Source organism: Thalassophryne amazonica, chromosome 4 (genome assembly GCF_902500255.1).
Source record: "Thalassophryne amazonica chromosome 4, fThaAma1.1, whole genome shotgun sequence".
Taxonomy (NCBI): Eukaryota; Metazoa; Chordata; class Actinopteri; order Batrachoidiformes; family Batrachoididae; genus Thalassophryne; species Thalassophryne amazonica.
The window spans coordinates 136,605,773-136,631,408 of record NC_047106.1 but is presented as its reverse complement, the minus strand read 5'-3'; the positions used below and the strand labels follow the sequence as shown (position 1 = coordinate 136,631,408).

General features: G+C 45.0%; 1 protein-coding gene across 1 annotated transcript in view; it reads right to left on the bottom strand.

Moving 5' to 3' along the window:
- Positions 1-1,764: 1,764 nt before the first annotated feature.
- Positions 1,765-25,636, bottom strand: part of LOC117508815 (mitogen-activated protein kinase kinase kinase kinase 5-like) — a 183,957-nt gene continuing 160,085 nt past the window's right edge. Inside the window, exon 32 of the mRNA XM_034168648.1 lies at positions 1,765-2,430. Within this exon, the coding sequence (XP_034024539.1) occupies positions 2,364-2,430 (67 nt within the window). The 3' untranslated portion in view covers positions 1,765-2,363. The remainder of the gene's footprint in view (positions 2,431-25,636) is intronic.

The window sequence follows — 25,636 nt, the reverse complement described above, 5'->3', positions numbered from 1 at the left end:
CGCGTGAGCGCTGCTGATGATACATTTAGAAACTTAGTTTATTTTACAGTTGAAAGTCTTCGTGTTTGCTCAGCAGGAAAACGGTGAGCGAGGGAGAGAGCGCGAGGGAGGAGGGAGAGAGAGAGGAGAGGGGGAGGACTGTTACATCGGCACGTGTTTACCATGTGTAGCTTTCTGTGCCCATGCTACATCACAGCAGAACCGCAAGAGATCCGGGTTTTTTTTTTCTGATTGGTTAAAATTGTGTCAATGGCGGCATTTATGAAATCGTCGATGATGGATGAATTCTGCTTAAACTTTCGGCGGCAGATATTTCATTTGTAAGAGCTCTTTATTTTCATTGATATACATCAACCGTTAGTTTATAGCACAGTCTGTCTTCCCAGCTGTATTTTATCTGTAGGTTTTCTTTTCCTTTAAGACCAGTGGATCCTTGGTTCAAACCCCCGTCTGGCTGGCAAATCAGCAAGGGCCCTTGGGCAAGGTCCTTATTCTCCAAGTTGCTCCCAGCGTGTAGTGAGCACCTTGCATGACAGCACCTGGACATCGGTGTGTCTGTGTGAATGTAAAACATTACTGTAAAGCTCTTTGAGCTTCTGATATAGATGGAAAAGCGCTGTACATTAAATGGGGCCATTTACCATAATCAACAGAATTATGAAGCGTAATGTACGTAGGATTTTCAAACTAAAGGTATTTTAATGCAATGAAATACTGCTGGTATAAATCACTTGCTGAAAAAAGTTATCTTTAGATGACAGCAGACCAACAGCATGACTCCTACAACAAATCTGTACCAATCATACACTCACAGAAATATTTGCCCTAACATTTAAGATTTATGTAATTTTTTTACATGACAAATCCCCATTTACTTTTTTAGATAATTTTAATACAAACCTACCAAATAAACCTTACATGATGCATTAATCCTATTTATTTGAAATGCATAACTATGTAACACAATTTTTGTTCCTGGCTTCTAAGTGTTATATTTCAACTGCTTATGTCTAAAGTCTATGGAAAAATTACTACATTCAGCACAAACTTTGATTTTATTTTTTAAACGTTCTATAAAGTTCTAAAAGTTTCTTGAAATTTCTAGATAATTCTGGAAACTTCTAGAAAATCCTGGACAGTTCTAGCAGTTAAAGAATAGTCTAGAAAACTACTCAGTAGTAGTGAAGGTGAATTGAGAATATTCTTGAAAACAGACAAATTTCAAAATATCATTGTCCTGATCACAGAAGCAAAGTTTCTGTGGAATAACAGCTATTTTCTATTTATTTAAGGCATAACAGGTTAGGAAAACACACTGTGTACCCAGGAACAAAACAAAAATAAAAATTTGTTACGTAGTGTAATCCTCAGCTTTATGTATTTAGTATTAATAAAATATAATTACTCTAAATCAATAATAATGACAGTATTTATTTAAAATACAAAGTATATTGTTTGAATTGCATAATAATTATGTTATCTATGCTATTTATCTTGTATAGGTAACATAATTATTATGCAATTCAGACAATATACTTTATGTATTTTAAATAAATACTGTCATTATTATTGATTTAGAGTAATTATATTTTATTAATAGTAAATACATCAAGCTGAGGATTATGCATTTCAAATAAATAGGATTTATTACAGTAATGAATATGCATCATGTAAGGTTTATTTGGTAGGTTTGTATTAAAATGATCTAAAAAAGTAAATTGGAATTAGTCATGTAATAAAATTACAGAAATCTTACAAGTTAGGGTAAATATTTCTGAGTGTAAATTCAAAGTACAAGAAAATTCTGCACATTCCCTTAAATACTCACACAGCTGCTTATGAATGATTGTGTCCATGTGAGTGATACAGTGTAAGAACACAAACACACACAGAGAGTGGTGTGTGTCTTTGATGCAATAGTCCAGTTCAATTCAGTTTATTTATATAGTGACAAATCACAACCTAAGTCATACGATCTGACCTTACGACCCCTGACATCACAGGTTATAAAAGCACAGCACAGCTGGTGGCAGGTCTGCTGCTCTGAAAAGTTCATGTCGTCCTGGAACAGATGTTTTTAAGTTACTAAAGCACAAACATTACAGTCTGTGCCAGCTGACAGCACTGTGGTCACAGAAACAGTCCACAGAGCGGCATAAATAACAGACACACAGGAATAACTCAGGAGCAATCTGTGGTTCAGTTTCTCTCCACCAACAACATCCCTGCACGACAAATTTACTGACTAATCAAAATGTCGATGCCTAATATCATCTTCCTCTTGAATACTGCAAGTGGTGTGTAGAGATGTTCAGGGAGCTGGAAGAGAAATGATGATGCTGTTTCCCATGAGGCCACGTGCTTTACAGGATATACAGGTTTGACATTCCAGTCTGGTCCTCAACCCAACGCGTCTCCAAGACGACCATCCTGCAGAGAACGTCAAGCAGAGCAGATGATAAACCTATCTACATATAACTTATATCTTTGAGAGTAACCTTATCCAGATACACAAAAGTCACCAAAACTCAGAGATTAGAGTGCATCCTCATGTTCACATGTAAATATGATACGTTATCCTCAACCAGAACATCTGTGCAGCTAACACACACAAACACACGTGACATATTTTTCTAGATATTAGAAGAGCCAGACTAAGAACGTGTACTGATTCATTTGGATTCAGGAACCTCTTCTTTTTAAACAGTGAACAGTCTGTACTTACTACAGTGTCAAATCTTGAAAATGCAAATAACCTTCCTGAAGTGATTCTTACATTTACTTTGACTTCTATTTCCACCCTAATCTGACGCCATTTCACGATGGCATCATGAAAAGTAAATTTATCTATTGGTTTGTGATAGAGGTGGGCCGATCGATCCTAATATTGATAATATCGATACCAACGCTATTGATAATATCGATACCAACGCTGGTATTGATATTGAATGATCCTCGTGTAAAAAGATCGATACTCAAGCTTTTTTTCTCTCCCGCACGCACTGACTGCTGCACATGCAGATTCATCAAAGTCTACTCTCTGTCTGTAAGAGCAGCGGTGCACTGTGTCACACAACACGGAGCAGCGCACCCTCCCCCCCCTCTGGTCTTTTGTTGTTGCGCCATCACGTGGCTCAGCGGCGCCAGCCAACAGCCATGCAGGTAGGCTCAGCCTGTTTAAAGCACTGAAGGGAGGAAGTGCACTGAAGGGAGGAAATTCCTTATTCTTTGTATTATTTTCTTGTATTGTTCGAGTTGAAAAAAAAGAACAAGTTTGAAACTGTTTACAATATTTGCTGTGGTGTGTTAGTTTTCTCTATTGTGGTTTGTCAGCTCTCTAACCTCAAAAGATTGTTTTAATTTGCTTTAAGTTCTGTTTTTTTACACACTCTATTTAAGAAACAACGTAGAGAAGTGCCCTGAAGGGAAGAAATTCCTTATTTTTTTGTATTATTCTATTGTATTGTTCAACTTGAAAAACAGAATAAGTTTGAAACTGTTTACAGTATTTGTTGTGGTGTGTTAATTTTGTTGTATTGTGGTTTGTCAGCACTCTACCTCAGGAGATTTTGTTTTAAGTTGTGTTGAGTGATTTTTTTTTTAAGCAAAAATGTTGATTGTGATAATAAAGTATTTTGTTGTCACATGCAATGTTTGGCAAAATTCTATCCTAGGTCTTTTGGATCCTTTGGATCTATGAGGCTTAAACATGAAAAAGTATCGGTATCAGTATCGATATCGGCAATACTGGGCCTGTATTTACTTGGTATCGGATCAATACCAAAACTCCCAGTATCGCCCACCTCTAGTTCGTGATACTGTCACAAAAAGCGCCACATTTTCCTTAGCATAAAATGCGGAGGGCACTTGGGAGTTATGGGTAGGGTATAGGGAAGGCTTAGGAATAGTAAAAGAATTTTTAAAAAAGCATCACAAAAAATGACTCCTTCTGTGACAGGAGCACATAAACAAAAGCTTGAGACTGGGCCATCTATTTCATTGCAGAAAAGTATGAAGATATGAAGAAGGGTCTTTATTGTTATTTTACAAACATGCATACAAAGAAATTTGTCCTCTTCATTCAACCAATCCTAATTAAAGTTAGACACAGTCATGTTTTGTGAGGTCAACTTCATTTCATTTATTAATCGACATCATTGATTCACTAGCACCTTACCCGTGGGGATCCATGGGCTCTAGATTGGGTAATAATAATAATAAATTTTATTTATAATGCACTTTACATTTAGAAGAAAATCTCAAAGTTCTACAGCATAAAATGAACAGAAACACATTAAAATTACACATCCACAATCCTTTCTAAATAAAAATGTTTTAATATGCTTTTTTAAATGACTCCACAGACTGGCGCTCTCAGGTGTTGGGGCAGGGCATTCCAGAGTCGTGGGGCAGCTGCCTGAAATGATCTGTCCCCCATGGTGTGGAGCTTGGTCCGAGGTTGGCAGAGGCGATTTGAGTCAGTGGACCAGAGGTGTCGGTGGTGGTGTGTGTCGTGAGGAGCCCTGTCAGGTAGTCCATAGTGTTTATAAAAGAGGTAGCTGACATTTTTCAAGGGTGGTAATAAATTATGTTTTTAGAATGATTTTTACTGAAAGTGCAGAAAGTTTTGTGAATTATTTAGTAATTATTTAGTATTTGGCACATTTAGTTGATGTGATGTTTTACAACTGGCAAGGTTGAGATATTTCCTTTGTTCAGAGCTTGTCTGGTTACCAGAGACTGATTAATGGTGATATCAACATCCAATGTTCACTGTTGTTGCATAATATGCCTCATTTTACCAAAAATATTAGTCCTGTCAACCTTCTGTTTCATGCCATTCATCCTTGATCCAAAATACATAAGCACACCAAACGGCAGTTGCCCAGTTTCTCTATGGTCAAAGTCATACACATGCATGCACGCATACACATACACAAAGGCCACATAGCTTTTAATATATAGATTTAAGGCCTGCAACACATTCCACAAAAAAAAAGAAAAAAGAAAAGTTGGGACCGAGCAATTTAGGGCTAATAGTGAGTAAGACCAAAAAAATAATGTTATTTCAAACAGGTGATGTTAACAGGTGATCGTTATTGTTGTGAAAGTGTAGTGACACGGACCCACAACAGGGGGCACAAATGAACGGTCAATAGATGAGCCAAAAAGTAACAATTTAATGTTGTGAAATGTGCACAACGAATATACAGACAATCTCAGAATATGATTACAGTCAAATTACAAAGGTGACGTGTGGGCAGGCTCGAGGATAGAAGACGTCTGTCCTGAGAAGGGCCGGAACCACACGATTTCTGCCACCACCAAACCTGGTGAATACTGGAGCCGCCAAGTCCCGAATTCCCAGGTGATCACCGTCTCCGACTGTCGGATCTGGTACTGCTGGCGAGAACAAAGACAGTCAAGTGTGGGTGTGTTTACACCCAGTAACAACAACGGTGGGAATGCCACCTCCACCTCTCACTCAATATGTGATGAGTACCGCAGTGATTCCTCAGGGGAAAAGAGTGCCGTCCTGCACTCACTCAGCTTCCACAGATAGAGGAACCGGTACTCCTGCAAACACTCACAATATACAGATATATTGTAACACAAAAGGGCTGAGGATATTACCTTCAATGAAGTACGATATCTCGGCGATGAGGTGGAGATGACGTCTGGGTTTTATGGAGTGAGGTGATGAAGAATGAGTGACAGCTGTCAGGAAGTAATGAGTAACAGCTGTCACTCCCGGCTGTGTCCGTGGCGGCAGCGCCCTCTCGTGCCTGAAGCCTGCACTTCAGGCAGGGCGCCCTCTGGTGGTGGGCCAGCAGTACCTCCTCTTCTGGCGGTCCACACAACAGGACCCCCCCCTCAACGGGCGCCTCCTGGCGCCCGACCAGGTTTGTCGGGGTGTCGGCGGTAGAAGTCGGCCAGGAGGGCTGGATCCAGGATGAAGCTCCTCTTCACCCAGGAGCGTTCTTCGGGTCCATACCCTTCCCAGTCCACCAGATATTGGAACCCCCGGCCCATTCGACGGACGTCCAGGAGCCGGCGCACTGTCCAAGCCGGCTCCCCGTCAATGATCCGGGCAGGAGGCAGCGCCGGACCGGGAGCACAAAGGGGTGAGGTAACATGGAAACATGGAAGACTGGGTGGATCCGCAGTGAAGCTGGGAGCTGGAGCTTCACCGCGGCAGGGCTGAGGACTTTGAGGATATGGAAGGGGCCGATGAACCTGTCCATCAATTTTGGAGACTGTACTTGCAGGGGGATGTCCTTCGTTGACAACCACACCTCCTGCCCGGGCTGGTATGCAGGGGCCGGGGACCGCCGGCGGTCTGCATGGGTCTTGGCCCTCGTCCGGGCTTTCAACAAGGCAGAACGGGCGGTGCGCCACACCCGACGGCACCTCCGAAGATGGGCCCGGACCGAGGGCACACCGACCTCTCCCTCCACCACGGGAAATAATGGGGGCTGGTACCCCAAACACACCTCAAATGGGGAGAGGCCAGTGGCAGAAGACACCTGGCTGTTATGCGCATACTCGATCCAGGCCAGATGGATACTCCAGGCCATCGGGTGCGCGGATGTTACGCAGCGGAGGGTCTGTTCCAGTTCCTGGTTGACCCGCTCTGCCTGTCCGTCCGTCTGTGGATGGTACCCGGACGAGAGGCTCACGGCGGCCCCCAGTTCCCTGCAGAAGCTCCTCCAGATGTGTGAGGAGAACTGGGGACCACGGTCAGAGACGATGTCGGTGGGTATCCCATGCAGACGGACGACGTGGTGGACCAGGAGGTCTGCTGTCTCCTGGGCTGTTGGGAGCTTCGGGAGGGCCACGAAGTGGGCCGCCTTGGAGAATCGGTCCACTATCGTGAAGATGGTGGTGTTGCCCTGGGACGGCGGGAGGCCCGTGACGAAATCCAGGCCGATGTGGGACCAGGGGCGATGAGGCACCGGTAATGGCTGGAGAAGTCCTTGGGACCTTTTATGGTCTGCCTTGCCCCTGGCACAGGTGGTGCAGGCCTGGATATACTCCCGGACGTCGGCCTCCATAGACACCCACCAGAAGCGCTGCCGGACAACTGCCACGGTCCTTCGCACCCCTGGATGACAGGAGAGCTTGGAACCATGACAGAAGTCCAAGACTGCAGCTCTGGCCTCTGGTGGGACGTATAAACGGTTCTTCGGACCTGTTCCTGGGTCCGGGCTCCGTGCCAGGGTCTCCCGGATGGACTTCTCCACGTCCCAGGTGAGGGTGGCCACGATAGTGGACTCCGGCAGGATGGGCTCCGGTGGATCCGACAGTGCAGTTTTGACCTCCTCTTCGTGTACCCGGGACAAGGCATCCGACCTCTGGTTCTTGGTCCCGGGGCGATAGGTGATCCGGAAGTCAAAACGCCCGAAGAACAGTGACCAGCGGGCTTGCCTGGGGTTCAGCCGCTTGGCGGTCCTGATATACTCCAGGTTCCGATGGTCAGTGAAAACCGTGAACGGCACAGACATTCCCTCCAACAGGTGTCTCCACTCCTCAAGAGCCTCTTTCACCGCAAGGAGTTCTCGATTGCCGACGTCATAGTTCCGTTCAGCCGGGGTCAACCTGCATGAAAAGTAGGCACACGGGTGAAGAACCTTATCGGTCTCTCCGCTCTGGGACAGCACGGCTCCTATCCCTGAGTCAGAGGCGTCCACTTCAACCATGAACTGGCGGCTAGGGTCGGGCTGCACCAAAACTGGCGCAGTAGAGAACCGTCGTTTCAACTCCTTGAACGCGGCTTTGCACCGATCCGACCAGGTGAAGGGGACTTTTGGAGAGGTCAGGGCTGTCAGGGGGCTAACTACCTGACTGTAGCCCTTAATGAACCTCCTATAGAAATTAGCGAAGCCGAGGAACTGTTGCAGCTTCCTACGGCTTGTTGGTTGGGGCCAATCTCTCACCGCCGCAACCTTGGCCGGATCAGGGGCGACGGAGTTAGAGGAGATGATAAACCCCAGGAAGGACAAAGACGTGCGGTGAAACTCGCACTTCTCGCCCTTCACAAACAGTCGGTTCTCTAACAACTGCTGCAGGACCTGACGTACATGCTGGACATGGGTCTCAGGATCCGGAGAAAAGATGAGAATGTCGTCCAGATATACGAAGACGAATCGGTGCAGGAAGTCCCGCAAGACGTCGTTAACCAAGGCTTGGAACGTCGCGGGGGCGTTGGTGAGGCCGAACGGCATGACCAGGTACTCAAAGTGACCTAACGGGGTGTTAAATGCCGTCTTCCATTTGTCTCCCTTCCGGATCCGAACCAGGTGATACGCATTTCTAAGATCCAGCTTAGTAAAGATTTTGGCTCCGTGCAGGGGGGTGAACACGGAATCCAACAATGGCAACAGGTATCGATTGCGAACCGTAATCTCATTCAGCCCCCTGTAATCAATGCATGGACGGAGTCCGCCATCTTTCTTGCCCACAAAGAAGAAACCTGCCCCCATCGGGGAGGTGGAGTTCCGGATCAGCCCGGCAGCTAATGAGTCCTGGATATAGGTCTCCATTGATTCGCGCTCAGGTCGTGAGAGGTTGTACAGCCTGCTGGACGGGAACTCAGTGCCTGGAACCAAATCAATGGCACAATCGTACGGACGGTGCGGGGGAAGGGTGAGTGCCAGATCCTTGCTGAAGACGTCAGCAAGATCGTGGTACTCAACCGGCACTGCCGTCAGATTGGGAGGGACTTTGACCTCCTCCTTAGCCTGTAAACCGGGAGGAACCGAGGATCCTAAACACACCCGATGGCAGGTTTCGCTCCACTGAACCACCACCCCAGACAGCCAATCAATCCGGGGATTGTGCTTCAACATCCATGGGATGCCCAAAATCACGCGGGAGGTAGAAGGAGTTACAAAAAACTCAATCTCCTCCCGATGGTTTCCAGACACCACCAGAGTTACTGGTTGTGTCTTGTGTGTGAGTAAAGGGAGGAGGGTGCCATCTAGTGCCCGCACCTGCAATGGTGAAGGAAGCGCCACCAGAGGGAGCCCTACCTCCCTTGCCCATCTGCTGTCTAGCAGATTCCCTTCTGACCCCGTGTCCACCAGTGCTGGGGCTTGAAGGGTTAAATCCCCGCTCAGGATTGTGACTGGGAGTCGTGTGGCAATCTGTGTGTGTCTCACTTGAATGTTTTGACCCCCCCTTAGCCCAGTCTCTAAGGGCGAGTGTTGTCGTTTTGGCCGTTTGGTTAGGGTTAGGGTTAGGGTCTGTGTGCTCAGTTGAGCTGCAGAGAAAACACTCTCCACGGATCAACCTCCTCATTTTGGCCCTGTGCGTTTCCCTAACAGCGTCAGCAGGGGGAGCTGTTGCCCCACAAAGCGCTGCGGCTGTGGAGCGTGGGGAGGGCGGCCCCTTTTCGAACCCGGAAGGGAGAGGGGCGGCGCGTATCCGGTCACGTCCTTCGCCTCGTTCCCGACGGCGTTCCTCCAACCGATTGTCTAACCGTATAACGAGATCGATAAGCCCATCTAAATCCCGCGGTTCCTCCTTAGCTACCAGCTGCTCCTTCAGAACCAACGACAGTCCGTTTATGAAGGCGGCGCGGAGCGCAACATTATTCCAGCCGGACCTCGCAGCCGCGATGCGGAAGTTGACTGCATAAGTGGCTGCGCTCTCGCGTCCCTGTCTCATTGACAGCAGCACAGTTGAAGCGGTCTCTCCTCTGTTAGGGTGATCAAACACTGTTCTGAACTCCCCCACAAACCCAGTGTATGCTGATAACAACCGTGAGTTCTGTTCCCAGAGCGCCGTAGCCCAAGCGCGTGCTTTACCCCGAAGCAGAGCAATCACATAAGCTATTTTACTAGCATCTGACGCGTACATGACGGGACGTTGTGCGAAGACGAGCGAACACTGCATAAGAAAGTCCGCGCACGTCTCCACACAACCTCCGTACGGCTCAGGAGGGCTTATGTATGCTTCAGGGGATGGTGGGAGGGGTTGTTGAACCACCACTGGAACGTTCATATCCTGCACAGGGTCGGCAGGAGGACGAGCTGCAGCAGCGCCCTGAGCGCTCACCGCTACCTGCGCGGAGAGAGCCTCCACCCTGCGGTTCAGGAGGATGTTTTGCTCAGTCATTTGATCCAACCGAGCCGTAAAGGCGGTGAGAATGTGCTGCAGCTCACCAATCACGCCTCCTGCAGACGCCTGCGCTCCCTGCTCTCCCATTGGTCGTTCAACAGCCGGGTGACGCCCCTCGGAGTCCATGACGCTGGCCGAGATATCCTGTTGTGAAAGTGTAGTGACACGGACCCACAACAGGGGGCGCAAATGAACGGTCAATAGATGAGCCAAAAAGTAACAATTTAATGTTGTGAAATGTGCACAACGAATATACAGACAATCTCACAATATGATTACAGTCAAATTACAAAGGTGACGTGTGGGCAGGCTCGAGGATAGAAGACGTCTGTCCTGAGAAGGGCCGGAACCACACGATTTCTGCCACCACCGAACCTGGTGAATACTGGAGCCGCCAAGTCCCGAATTCCCAGGTGATCACCGTCTCCGACTGTCGGATCTGGTACTGCTGGCGAGAACAAAGACAGTCAAGTGTGGGTGTGTGTCCAGTAACAACAACGGTGGGAATGCCACCTCCACCTCTCACTTAATATGTGATGAGTACCGCAGTGATTCCTCAGGGGAAAAGAGTGCCGTCCTGCACTCACTCAGCTTCCACAGATAGAGGAACCGGTACTCCTGCAAACACTCACAATATACAGATATATTGTAACACAAAACGGCTGAGGATATTACCTTCAATGAAGTACGATATCTCGGCGATGAGGTGGAGATGACGTCTGGGTTTTATGGAGTGAGGTGATGAAGAATGAGTGACAGCTGTCAGGAAGTAATGAGTAACAGCTGTCACTCCCGGCTGTGTCCGTGGCGGCAGCGCCCTCTCGTGCCTGAAGCCCGCACTTCAGGCAGGGCGCCCTCTGGTGGTGGGCCAGCAGTACCTCCTCTTCTGGCGGCCCACACAACAGTTATCATGTTTTGATCCATAAAAAGCTGAGTCTTTGAGAAGCAATGATGGCCAGAGAATCTCCAGTTTATCAAATGCATGAGAAAATTATTGAAATGTAAAAAAAAAACAATGTTTCTCAATGAGAGATTGGAAGGGATTTGCATATTTTCCCCTCTAAAGTGCATAATATCATTTAACGATTCAAGGAATTTGGAGGAATTTCAGTATGTAAAGGGAAAGGCTGCAAGCCCCAGCTGAACACCCGTGCTCTCTGATCCCTCAGATAGTACTGCATCAAGAACATTCATCAATAGCTGATATAATTAGATAGCCAAAGGATTACTTTGAGAAACCTTTGTCAAGCACAACAATATTAAATTATATTCACAAATGCCACTTATAACATTACAGTGCAAAAAAGAAACCTTATGTTAACCTTGTAGGCAGCATTGACGTCTCTTGGCTCTGAGTCATCTGGATTGGACCATCAAACAGGGGAAATATGTATTGTGGCAAGACAATTCAGTAATCAAGATTTTGGAATAAATGGATACAATGTGCTGTGGACAAAAGATGAGAAGGACCATCCATGTTATATGGCTGGGGGGGCCTGGCTGCCGGTTTGTTTCTGTTTTTTGGTTTTCCTCCCAGGTGGCGTGCGTTTGGGACTGAGTGGCTGTGTTGCTGAGGCTGTCAGGACCTCACCCTGATCACCTGCGACTCGTCAGGACTCACAGCTGTGGTGCATCTGGATGGATTGGAACATGTTGGCATTTAAGACTGGACTGCACAGTGTGTATTTGCCAGAGACTCGACCTTGTGACCAGACGGGTGAGATCGTCGTCTTGGGAGCCATCTCATCAGCAGCGGATGCTGAGAACGTCCAGGTTTGATGCACAGTCTGTGAAAGAGGAGGGGGTGAGGTCTCACGCTCGTCAGCACACTTCCTGAGGTACGTTAGATTTTGTGACTAACAGTTATACAGTCAGTAAATGTGGTGTCCCTCACACCTTATTGTATTGAGCTGTTTGTTAGTCATGTATCAGCTTCCACTGCGGTGGAGTTTTGTGAACTGGATGTTCCATGCCTGCAGGTTGGGAAGCTGATCAGTAATCAAGCCAGGAAGTGTTTGCTGTTTGTACACCTTTAAGTGTTCTGTGTGTAGAGTGTGGACTCACATAATGGTTCCTTCTTTCACAGACTCGGTTGTTGCGGCCACCTGGGGGGTGTCGGCGGGGTCCTTGGGTCCGAAACAGCTTCTGGCTCCGGACCGTTAGCGCTGCTGGGAGCGCACCACGCCAGACCGCACCTTTTATTATTATATTATCACTGTTATGTATTAAATTCAGTTAGCCTTTGTACCGTGCTCTGCTTATTTCATACTAGGTCCTTCAAACGCTGGTCGGTTCTCCGAGCTGCGTCCGACACATAACAATCCATGCTGTTCTCAGCAAAAAGTCCAAAAGCCAGGGTCTGTCATGGTGTGGGATTGTATCAACGAGCTTAGTAAATGTAATTTACACTTCTGTGATGATAATATTAATGAAGACAATTACCTTGAGATTTTAGAGCAACATATGATGCCTGTAATATGACATCTTTTCCAGGGATATCCATGCATTTTTCAACAAGACAACATTACAAAGACATGGCTGTCGAAGCAGAGGATATGAATACTGCACTGGCCTGCAGTTGTGAGCTGTCTCAAAAAGAGAATGTGTGGAGAATTTTGAATTGAAAAATGCAGCAATGATCCAGTACTGTTTCACACCTTAAGATATGGTTCCAAGAATGCCACAAAATAACACTTGAAACACTTCATCGCTTGGTATCCTCAATGCAAAGGGAATGGCATCATTACAAAATGGTAAATGCTTTAGCATCCCAACGTACTGGAATGTTTTGCAGGCATTAAATTCAGGAATCGATGAAATGAAGTTGACCAGAAAAAAATGAAAGTCAAAGTTAACGTAAGAATCACTGTGTGGTTTTCATTTATTTATTTATCTATTTGCATCATCATTTTCTGCCATTTATCCAAGTCTGGGTCGTAGTGGCAGCAGACCAAGCAGCTCATCCCACACTTTCCTATCCTTGGCCAAGTCCTGTAACTCCCCCCGGGAGATCCCTGGGCATTCCCATGACAGCAGGGAAATATAATCCATCCAGCGTGTACTGGGTCTTCCCTGGGGACTGCTCCCAGTAGGATATGCCTGCAAATCCTCCCTATGGAGACTTCCCAGGGGGCATCCTCACCAGATGCCCGAACCACCTCAGCTGATTCCTTTCAATGCAGAAAGCAGCGGCTCTACTCTGAGTCGCTACCTGATAGTTGAGCTTCTCACCCTGTCCAGGAATGTAAGCCCAGATAGCCGATGGAAAAATCGAATTTACGTTGCTTGTATCCACAATTGTATTCTTTCAGCCGTTATCCACACAGTTCATGACCATAGGTGAGGATAGAAGTGTAAATCAGCTGGTAAATTGAGAGTCTCACCTTCCAGCTCAGTTATCTATTTGCATTTTCCAAATTGTCCCAACTTGTTCTGATTTGGGGTTGTAATATCAGAAATATTCACCATGTCTGAAGACATGAAAACCCTATAAACTGTCATTAGCATGTAATGGTAAGGAGTTTTATATAGAGGAAAATAAGCCACCCCCATAACACTTCCTTTTGCTATAGTTTATTTTCTTATAATGCTCAGGTCATTAAAATGTTTTGGTAGTTGTTAAAAGATACTCTGTTTTCCAGATGTGACCACAAGACCTTTGTGGCCGGGATGGCAGTGGGATCAAACTCAGATGACTTGCACTAAAGACCATTCCTCTACTAGGTCAGCCAAAGTGGAATTCCCCGTTAGCCAAGCTAGCGGGAACATCTTTTCAAATAGGACCCGGGACCTTCATCCTGCTACATAGGAATTGTTTTCCTGTTATGACATCAGAGGGTGTATGTTGTTATATTAAAATATAATATATGTTGATGTTATATTACCAGAATTTATTCCGAGGGATTTTAATTATCTGGTTTTTAACAAAGGTGATTCGATAATGAAGAAGAGGAGAAAGCGGGGGAGACGAGGTGGTGTGAGGCTGCGTGTGCGTAAACAGCAGCTTACCAGGATCCCCTTGCCTGTCGTGATTATGGGAAATGTTCAGTCCCTGAGAAATAAAGTGGATGAACTTCAAGGAAATGTCCACTTTCAAAAGGACTTCAGGAACACTTGTGTCATGGCCTTTACGGAGACATGGCTTACTGAGGAAGACCGAGACGCCGATCTGCTCATCGATGGTTTTGGAGCTCCGCTTCGTCTTGATCGTCAGACTGAAGTGATGGGAAAAACGCAAGGAGGTGGGGTATGTTTGTATGTCAACAAACAATACTGCACCTCTGTGACTGTCAGAGAGAAAATCTGTACACCAGATGTTGAACTTTTATGTGTCATCGCGTCCTTTTTATCTGCCTTGTGAATTCCCACAACTTTTTATAACAGTACTATACATTCACCCAAAGGCAAATGCTGCCTGTGCTTCTAGTACTGTTTTTAATGTTGTTCAAAAATTGCAGTCCATTTCACCTGATGCCCCGAATTTTATTTTGGGAGATTTTAATCAAGTCTCCTTGGAAAAAACCCTAACAAACTTCTATCAATATGTTACCTGCCCAACCAGGCATGGCAAGACTTTGGATTTATGTTATGGGTCAATTAAAGACGCTTTTAAATCACTCCCTCTTCCTCCGTTGGGTTTTGCAGATCATAATTGTGTGCATCTTCTGCCAACCTACAAGACTGTTTTAAAGAGGGGAAAAGTACAAACCAAGGAGGTTAAAGTTTGGACTGCTGATTCTGAGCATTGTTTGCAGGAATGTTTTGACTGTACTGACTGGGACATGTTTAAGCAGTCCTCTGATAACCTGGATGAACTCACTGATGTTATATGTTCTTATGTCACTTTTTGTAGAGACATGATTGTTCCCTGTAAGAAAGTTAAAATTTATCCTAATAATAGACCATGGGTCACTAAATCAGTGAAATCTTGTATAAAGAAAAAGAAGGAGGTCTTTAAAAAGGGAGTAGACTCTGACCTTCTTTTAGTTACCAAAGAGCTTAATATAGAGATTCTTAAAGCAAAACAGACCTATAAGTCTGAGTTGGAGAAGAGGATGGCTGCTCATAATCTTGGGTCAGCTTGGTCTAGTATGAAGGCCATTGCAGGCCTCCAAAATATGGAAAGCAGCACAAATATTACTTTAAATGGCTTCAACTCAGATATTGAACTAGCTAATGCTCTTAATTGTTTTTTTAATCGTTTTAACATATCTGATTTTAGTAAGGAAACTCAGGAACTTGGTCTCAGGCTCCGTGACTCTCAACACTTCTCCCTTCACCAATGGGATATAGAAAAAGCTTTTCTTAGCACAAAGGTAAATAAGAGTCATGGTCCAGATAATATCTGTGGCCATTTACTTAAATCTTGTGCAAAAGAGCTGAGTCCAGTTTTTTATTATATTTTTAACTGGTCCTTGGAAACACAGCATGTCCCCAAAGTGTGGAAAGATGCTGTTGTGGTCCCAGTTCTTAAATCTAGTAATCCTACATCCTTGAATGATTTTAGGCCTGTTGCTCTAACATCAATTTTGATGAAGATCTTTGAGAAATTGGTACGGTCGTTAATGCTAAAAAATACTATGCATGCACTCGATCCGTTACAATTTGCTTACAGGCCTAATAGAGGAGTGGAGGACGCCACACTCACTTTGCTTAATCTGCTTCTCAGGCATTTGGAGGGCAGCGGGTGTCATGCCCAGCTTTTATTTGTTGACTTCTCTCCAGCTTTTAATACAATTCAACCCTGTATTTTAACCCAAAGGCTTTTAGAACATTTTAAATTAAGTAATAATCTCATGGGTTGGATTTTAAACTTTTTAACAAACAGAACACAGAAAGTTAGAGTGAACGGGATTTTATCAAACACAGTGTGTTCTTCTACTGGTTCGCCACAAGGGTGTGTGCTCTCACCTCTGTTGTTTATTCTCTATACCAGTATGTGTCAGAGCACTTTTAAAAACAGGTTCATTTTAAAATACGCGGATGATACAGTGATTGTCAGTCTGCTGCGGAATAACGAGAGTAGCCACGGTCCTGTAGTTGACCATTTTGTTAAATGGTGTGAGGACTCATATCTTCAGATTAATATATCTAAAACTAAAGATATGGTCATTGATTTTAGGAAGAATGGTACCACACCTGGTAACACAACAATGAATGGTCAACCAGTTGGAATTGTGAAAACTTATAAATACCTTGGGACTATTATTGATGACTCGCTGAAGTTTGAGGCAAACTGTGAGGCGGTGTGTAGGAAGGGACATCAGCGCTTGTTCTGTCTCAGGAAACTGTCGTATTTTCACATTGGCCGAACCATGTTAACACTATTTTATCGTGCTTTTATTGAATCTGTTTTAGCTTTTTCTTTGGTGGCATGGTTTGGCAGTTTGACATTGAAGGATAGGAACAGACTGAGTCAGATCATTAAATGGTCCAGTCGGTTGATTGGTGAATCGCAGCTGAGTTTAGAGTCCCTGTACACTAAACAATTACAGCGGATAACCAACTGCATTATAGTTGATGACTCCCACCCCCTGGCTAATGAATTTCAGCTTCTACCTTCTGGCCGTAGGTTTAGTGTTGTGTGTTGGGGGGTTTGGCTGGATGTTTTTGTGTTGTTTTCTTTTCTTTGCTCTCCAGGTGGTATGCAAACTGGTTTTTGTTTGTGGAGAAGGTGCTGGCAGAAGAATCCTTCACCCTCATCAACATTCTTGGCTGCACTTGTGGAGGATGTTCATGTGCAGGCCTAATGACGCGCAGCACCTGTGGATGATGCTCACGTGCAGACTTAAGGACTTTCAGCTGAAGCAGATAATTAGATGGCATTCTGCATTTAAGCCAGGAGTGATTCAAGCAGAATTGCCGGGAACTCGACCTTGTGACGTTCGTTTGTGAGACGCTGAGGACCGCGCCTGGGTTTGACACATCGTGCCTGTGAAGGAGGACGGGTGAGGGACACATGCTGTCAGCACACATCAGAGGTGATTGATTGTCTGAATAAGTGTTAATAGTAATTTGGTATTTTGTTACGCAGTATAGTTGAACATTGATGAGAATTGTGCAGCTCGCTTCTCACTGCCATGGCGTGCGGAATGATGATCCTCCACCTGTTGTGAGAAGCTGCTCATTTACATAAAGCTTAAATTCAGACCTGAATGTGTTGCTGATAGTGTGTGCCTTTGAAGGGTATTAGTTGTAGCTGTTGACTTACCTCACCTCTCTATCCTTCACAGAGTCAGTTTGTCGTGTCCACCTGGGGGGTGTTTGGCGGTGAAATTGAGTCCAGAAGCGCCGGGCTTCGATCCCTTTGGGCGCTGGAGAGCGCGCCGTCCTTCACTCCGCCAGACAAACCATATCTTATGTTGTACACCAGTATTGCACAGAAAGGGAAATAAATGTTTTGTTTTTGGAACCGCTTTCTGGTTATTTAGCGCTGGGTTCCGTCAGACGCAGGTCCGCTCCTCAACCCGCGTCGGCACATAACAGTAGTTCCCGGCCATTCTAAAATGGACCCAGCGGCAGAAGCGGTTCCATTTGCCGAAAGAGTTCAAGAATACTTGGAGAAAATATGGGAGCAATTACAGTATCTCGCAAACCTAATTAAACAAATAGATGCCTGCATTACGGAGCTTGCAGCGCACGCCGTTCTGCTTTCTGCTCCTCCGGCTGCGGCACTATCGATACCGGTGCAGATAACTCTGTCACCCAGAGATTCGGCTTCCTTCTCTTCTGATGGTAGCCGTGTCTCATATGTGACAAATTTGCTCCGAGGTGACGCCTTAGCTTGGGTCACTGCGTTGTGGAGTAATGACTCTCCATTGTTAGGATCCTTAAGGATATCTCCAGGTGTTCTTGGACAGGCACAATAATCAATCAATCAATCAACTTTTTTCTTATATAGCGCCAAATTACAACAAACAGTTGCCCCAAGGCGCTCTATATTGTAAGGCAAGGCCATACAATAATTATGAAAAACCCCAACGGTCAAAACGACCCCCTATGAGCAAGCACTTGGCTACAGTGGGAAGGAAAAACTCCCTTTTAACAGGAAGAAACCTCCAGCAGAACCAGGCTCAGGGAGGGGCAGTCTTCTGCTGAGACTGGTTGGGGCTGAGGGAAAGAACCAGGAAAAAGACATGCTGTGAAGGGGGGCAGAGATCGATCACTAATGATTAAATGCAGAGTGATGCATACGGAGCAAAAAGAGAAAGAAACAGTGCATCATGGGAACCCCCCCACAGTCTACGTCTAAAGCAGCATAACCAAGGGATGGTCCAGGGTCACCTAATCCAGCCCTAACTATAAGCCTTAGCGAAAAGGAAAGTTTTAAGCCTAATCTTAAAAGTAGAGAGGGTATCTGTCTCCCTGATCTGAATTGGGAGCTGGTTCCACAGGAGAGGAGCCTGAAAGCTGAAGGCTCTGCCTCCCATTCTACTCTTACAAACCCTAGGAACTACAAGTAAGCCTGCAGTCTGAGAGCGAAGCGCTCTAATGGGGTAATATGGTACTACGAGGTCCCTAAGATAAGATGGGACCTGATTATTCAAAACCTTATAAGTAAGAAGAAGAATTTTAAATTCTATTCTAGAATTAACAGGAAGCCAATGAAGAGAGGCCAACACGGGTGAGATATGCTCTCTCCTGCTAGTCTCCGTCAGTACTCTAGCTGCAGCATTCTGAACCAACTGAAGGCTTTTTAGGGAACTTTTAGGACAACCTGATAATAATGAATTACAATAGTCCAGCCTAGAGGAAATAAATGCATGAATTAATTTTTCAGCATCACTCTGAGACAAGACCTTTCTGATTTTAGAGATATTGCGTAAATGCAAAAAGGCAGTCCTACATATTTGTTTAATATGCGCTTTGAATGACATATCCTGATCAAAAATGACTCCAAGATTTCTCACAGTATTACTAGAGATCAGGGAAATGCCATCCAGAGTAACGATCTGGTTAGACACCATGCTTCTAAGATTTGTGGGGCCAAGTACAATAACTTCAGTTTTATCTGAGTTTAAAAGCAGGAAATTAGAGGTCATCCATGTCTTTATGTCTGTAAGACAATCCTGCAGTTTAGCTAATTGGTGTGTATCCTCTGGCTTCATGGATAGATAAAGCTGGGTATCATCTGCGTAACAATGAAAATTTAAGCAATACCGTCTAATAATACTGCCTAAGGGAAGCATGTATAAAGTGAATAAAATTGGTCCTAGCACAGAACCTTGTGGAACTCCATAATTGACTTTAGTCTGTGAAGAAGATTCCCCATTTACATGAACAAACTGTAATCTATTAGACAAATATCATTCAAACCACCACAGCGCAGTGCCTTTAATACCTATGACATGCTCTAATCTCTGTAATAAAATTTTATGGTCAACAGTATCAAAAGCAGCACTGAGGTCCAACAAAACAAGCACAGAGATAAGTCCACTGTCCGAAGCCATAAGAAGATCATTTGTAACCTTCACTAATGCTGTTTCTGTACTATGATGAATTCTAAAACCTGACTGAAACTCTTCAAATAGACCATTCCTCTGCAGGTGATCAGTTAGCTGTTTTACAACTACCCTCTCAAGAATCTTTGAGAGAAAAGGAAGGTTGGAGATTGGCCTATAATTAGCTAAGATAGCTGGGTCAAGTGATGGCTTTTTAAGTAATGGTTTAATTACTGCCACCTTAAAGGCCTGTGGTACATAACCAACTATAATGGACACAAAAAACAAAAACATAATTAGTTATTTGGGCTGTTTTTGTTTTTTTTTTGTAAGGGGTTATAAATTGTTTGGGTGTTTAGAGGCGGTTCTGGTGGAGTGAACACTGGCGGTTCAGAGCTCGGCTGGACTCAGCCAATCGTTGGTTTTTATCATTTGAACTTAGGTATTTTCTCTTTGGGATTGGGTCGTTTTGTTTTGTTTTTTTATTTCCCTGCTTCCCTAACCCCAACCTCACTTGCCCTAAGACCGTTCGTCTTGTGGGTTGTGGGGTGGTGCAGGTTGGTCACGCTGAGTTTCTCAGAAGACCTCTGCACCTAGGGGGGGGTTGTCAGGGGCGTTTTTTTGGGTTTGGTTAGGGCCCGGTTCCACTCCAGCCTCGGTGGGCCTTTGACCGTTCGTCATTGGTGTTACCGGGGTGTGGTGCAGCGGGAACATACCTCAGTCGGAGGGGTGGGCCGATCTGTTGCCGTTCGCCATTTCGGTAGTTCCGCCCCTCCCGATAGGCTGGTGGTATGGTCAGGTAGGGGCACCGGACGTATTTCCGGTTTTCCGCTGCGCTTCGGGGTTGGGACCGGGTTAGTTTTTCCTGTTTCCTTCCCCGGCTTAGTAATTTTGTGCCGTTCACCAAAATGGAGCTAACGACTGGCTCTGGGAGTGATCTGGGGTCTTTCGGGGTGCTGGGGGAGGTAACAGGGAATTCCAGTTGTTTTATTTGCCCCCGGGGTGTTTTGATGAAGTCCGCCGGGGGTTGGATTTTTGTGTTTTTATGCTTCCTTCCAGGTTCCACCTCCAGGGTTGATGGGACGGTCCTCTGGGGGGGGGGGGATTGATTGTGGGGCCGACTCACCAAGTGTGGCCGGGTCTGGGGTTCCTGGGTTGTGGGGAGGGGGCCTCCTGGGGTTGATGGTACGGTCCTCTGGGGGGCGCTGCTCCTCCATGTAAACCTGGGGACCTCTGTGGGATTCCGGTTTTGGTTGTCTCTCCTAGAACTGGCGGTAAAGGTCTTCTTCTGCATATCGTTCTGGGGGGGAGGGGGGTTGTTTGTTGTTTTTCTTTGTGAATTTGTGTTGTTGGGGCTGTGTTGGGTTTTTGCATTTGGGAGTTTTTCTTTTCTTCCCGGGGTTGGATGGGACGGTCCCCTGGGGAGGTTTTGGGTGGGTTTTGTGGGGTTTTTTTGTTTTTTGTTTTTGTATGTTGGGTTGTATGTGGGACTTTTTTGGGGTTTTGTTGATGCCAGCCGGCCTTCCAGCCACGGTCTGTCCTGCTGTCTGCTGTGGACCTTGGGAGCGTTACGCCGTCTGCTTGCTGTCATGGACCCTGGAGGGAGGTGCTGTTCTCGGGCCTGGTCTGTTCAGTCGCCGGGAGGCTTCCCGTTGATGGGGGGGTACTGTTGTGTTTGGGGGGTTTGGCTGGATGTTTTTGTGTTGTTTTCTTTTCTTTGCTCTCCAGGTGGTATGCAAACTGGTTTTTGTCTGTGGAGAAGGTGCTGGCAGAAGAATCCTTCACCCTCATCAACATTATTGGCTGCACTTGTGGAGGATGTCCACGTGCAGGCCTAATGACTCGCAGCACCTGTGGATGATGCTCACGTGCAGACTTAAGGACTTTCAGCTGGAGCAGATAATTAGATGGCGTTCTGCATTTAAGCCATGAGTGGTTCAAGCAGAATTGCTGGGAACTCGACCTTGTGACGTTCGTTTGTGAGACGCTGAGGACCGCGCCTGGGTTTGACACATCGTGCCTGTGAAGGAGGACGGGTGAGGGACACATGCTGTCAGCACACATCAGAGGTGATTGATTGTCTGAATAAGTGTTAACAGTAATTTGGTATTTTGTTACGCAGTATATTTGAATATTGATGAGAATTGTGCAGCTCGCTTCTCACGGCCGTGGCGTGCGGACTGATGATCCTCCACCTGTTGTGAGAAGCTGCTCATTTACATAAAGCTTAAATTCAGACCTGAATGTGTTGCTGATAGTGTGTGCCTTTGAAGGGTATTAGTTGTAGCTGTTGACTTACCTCACCTCTCTATCCTTCACTTGAAGGATAGAGAGGTGATGCTTGCCTCTACTGGTGGTTGGCTCTCACTGCGGTATTGTATCACTTCCTGTTCCGGAGCACAGCAGTGTTTTGCTGTATCTGTTAGCTGTTTAATCTGCGCAGTTAGATTGATCTAGTTATCTAGATTACGATTTGTTTCCCAGTGTAATCTTTACGTGCCTTAACTAAAGCACTCCTTCTGCTGAATCACCTCTAAATTATTTACACATTATTCACTTTGCGTGTTTTTAGGAATCCGCTAGCTTAGTGTAGCTACTAGCTCTTAGCCGATTTAGCATGGCGGCTTCTCCTGTCTCTCCCGCACTTTTCTGCTCTGGGTGTGAAATGTTTAGTTATTCCTCGGCCTCCTTTAGCAGTAATGGTACTTGTAATAAGTGTAGCTTATTCGTAGCTTTGGAGGCCAGGCTGGGCGAATTGGAGACTCGGCTCCGCACCGTGGAAAATTCTACAGCTAGCCAGGCCCCTGTAGTCGGTGCGGACCAAGGTAGCTTAGCTGCCGTTAGTTACCCCCTGGCAGATCCCGAGCAGCCGGGAAAGCAGGCCGACTGGGTGACTGTGAGGAGGAAGCGTAGCCCTAAACAGAAGCCCCGTGTACACCGCCAACCCGTTCACATCTCTAACCGTTTTTCCCCACTCGACGACACACCCGCCGAGGATCAAACTCTGGTTATTGGCGACTCTGTTTTGAGAAATGTGAAGTTAGCGACACCAGCAACCATAGTCAATTGTCTTCCGGGGGCCAGAGCAGGCGACATTGAAGGAAATTTGAAACTGCTGGCTAAGGCTAAGCGTAAATTTGGTAAGATTGTAATTCATGTCGGCAGTAATGACACCCGGTTACGCCAATCGGAGGTCACTAAAATTAACATTAAATCGGTGTGTAACTTTGCAAAAACAATGTTGGACTCTGTAGTTTTCTCTGGGCCCCTCCCCAATCGGACCGGGAGTGACATGTTTAGCCGCATGTTCTCCTTGAATTGCTGGCTGTCTGAGTGGTGTCCAAAAAATGAGGTGGGCTTCATAGATAATTGGCAAAGCTTCTGGGGAAAACCTGGTCTTGTTAGGAGAGACGGCATCCATCCCACTTTGGATGGAGCAGCTCTCATTTCTAGAAATCTGGCCAATTTTCTTAAATCCTCCAAACCGTGACTATCCAGGGTTGGGACCAGGAAGCAGAGTTGTAGTCTTACACACCTCTCTGCAGCTTCTCTCCCCCTGCCATCCCCTCATTACCCCATCCCCGTAGAGACGGTGCCTGCTCCCAGACTACCAATAACCAGCAAAAATCTATTTAAGCATAAAAATTCAAAAAGAAAAAATAATATAGCACCTTCAACTGCACCACAGACTAAAACAGTTAAATGTGGTCTATTAAACATTAGGTCTCTCTCTTCTAAGTCCCTGTTGGTAAATGATATAATAATTGATCAACATATTGATTTATTCTGCACTAACAGAAACCTGGTTACAGCAGGATGAATATGTTAGTTTAAATGAGTCAACACCCCCGAGTCACACTAACTGTCAGAATGCTCGTAGCACGGGCCGGGGCGGAGGATTAGCAGCAATCTTCCATTCCAGCTTATTAATTAATCAAAAACCCAGACAGAGCTTTAATTCATTTGAAAGCTTGTCTCTTAGTCTTGTCCATCCAAATTGGACGTCCCAAAAACCAGTTTTATTTGTTATTATCTATCATCCACCTGGTCGTTACTGTGAGTTTCTCTGTGAATTTTCAGACCTTTTGTCTGACTTAGTGCTTAGCTCAGATAAGATAATTATAGTGGGCGATTTTAACATCCACACAGATGCTGAGAATGACAGCCTCAACACTGCATTTAATCTATTATTAGACTCTATTGGCTTTGCTCAAAAAGTAAATGAGTCCACCCACCACTTTAATCATATCTTAGATCTTGTTCTGACTTATGGTATGGAAATAGAAGACTTAACAGTATTCCCTGAAAACTCCCTTCTGTCTGATCATTTCTTAATAACATTTACATTTACTCTGATGGACTACCCAGCAGTGGGGAATAAGTTTCATTACACTAGAAGTCTTTCAGAAAGCGCTGTAACTAGGTTTAAGGATATGATTCCTTCTTTATGTTCTCTAATGCCATATACCAACACAGTGCAGAGTAGCTACCTAAACTCTGTAAGGGAGATAGAGTATCTCGTCAATAGTTTTACATCCTCATTGAAGACAACTTTGGATGCTGTAGCTCCTCTGAAAAGAGAGCTTTAAATCAGAAGTGTCTGACTCCGTGGTATAACTCACAAACTCGTAGCTTAAAGCAGATAACCCGTAAGTTGGAGAGGAAATGGCGTCTCACTAATTTAGAAGATCTTCACTTAGCCTGGAAAAAGAGTCTGTTGCTCTATAAAAAAGCCCTCCGTAAAGCTAGGACATCTTTCTACTCATCACTAATTGAAGAAAATAAGAACAACCCCAGGTTTCTTTTCAGCACTGTAGCCAGGCTGACAAAGACTCAGAGCTCTATTGAGCTGAGTATTCCATTAACTTTAACTAGTAATGATTTCATGACTTTCTTTGCTAACAAAATTTTAACTATTAGAGAAAAAATTACTCATAACCATCCCAAAGACGTATCGTTATCTTTGGCTGCTTTCCGTGATGCCGGTATTTGGTTAGACTCTTTCTCTCCGATTGTTCTGTCTGAGTTATTTTCATTAGTTACTTCATCCAAACCATCAACATGTTTATTAGACCCCATTCCTACCAGGCTGCTCAAGGAAGCCCTACCATTATTTAATGCTTCGATCTTATATATGATCAATCTATCTTTGTTAGTTGGCTATGTACCACAGGCTTTTAAGGTGGCAGTAATTAAACCATTACTTAAAAAGCCATCACTTGACCCAGCTATCTTAGCTAATTATAGGCCAATCTCCAACCTTCCTTTTCTCTCAAAAATTCTTGAAAGGGTAGTTGTAAAACAGCTAACTGATCATCTGCAGAGGAATGGTCTATTTGAAGAGTTTCAGTCAGGTTTTAGAATTCATCATAGTACAGAAACAGCATTAGTGAAGGTTACAAATGATCTTCTTATGGCCTCGGACAGTGGACTCATCTCTGTGCTTGTTCTGTTAGACCTCAGTGCTGCTTTTGATACTGTTGACCATAAAATTTTATTACAGAGATTAGAGCATGCCATAGGTATTAAAGGCACTGCGCTGCGGTGGTTTGAATCATATTTGTCTAATAGATTACAATTTGTTCATGTAAATGGGGAATCTTCTTCATAGACTAAAGTTAATTATGGAGTTCCACAAGGTTCTGTGCTAGGACCAATTTTATTCACTTTATACATGCTTCCCTTAGGCAGTATTATTAGACGGTATTGCTTAAATTTTCATTGTTACGCAGATGATACCCAGCTTTATCTATCCATGAAGCCAGAGGACACACACCAATTAGCTAAACTGCAGGATTGTCTTACAGACATAAAGACATGGATGACCTCTAATTTCCTGCTTTTAAACTCAGATAAAACTGAAGTTATTGTACTTGGCCCCACAAATCTTAGAAACATGGTGTCTAACCAGATCCTTACTGTGGATGGCATTACCCTGACCTCTAGTAATACTGTGAGAAATCTTGGAGTCATTTTTGATCAGGATATGTCATTCAAAGCGCATATTAAACAAATATGTAGGACTGCTTTTTTGCATTTACGCAATATCTCTAAAATCAGAAAGGTCTTGTCTC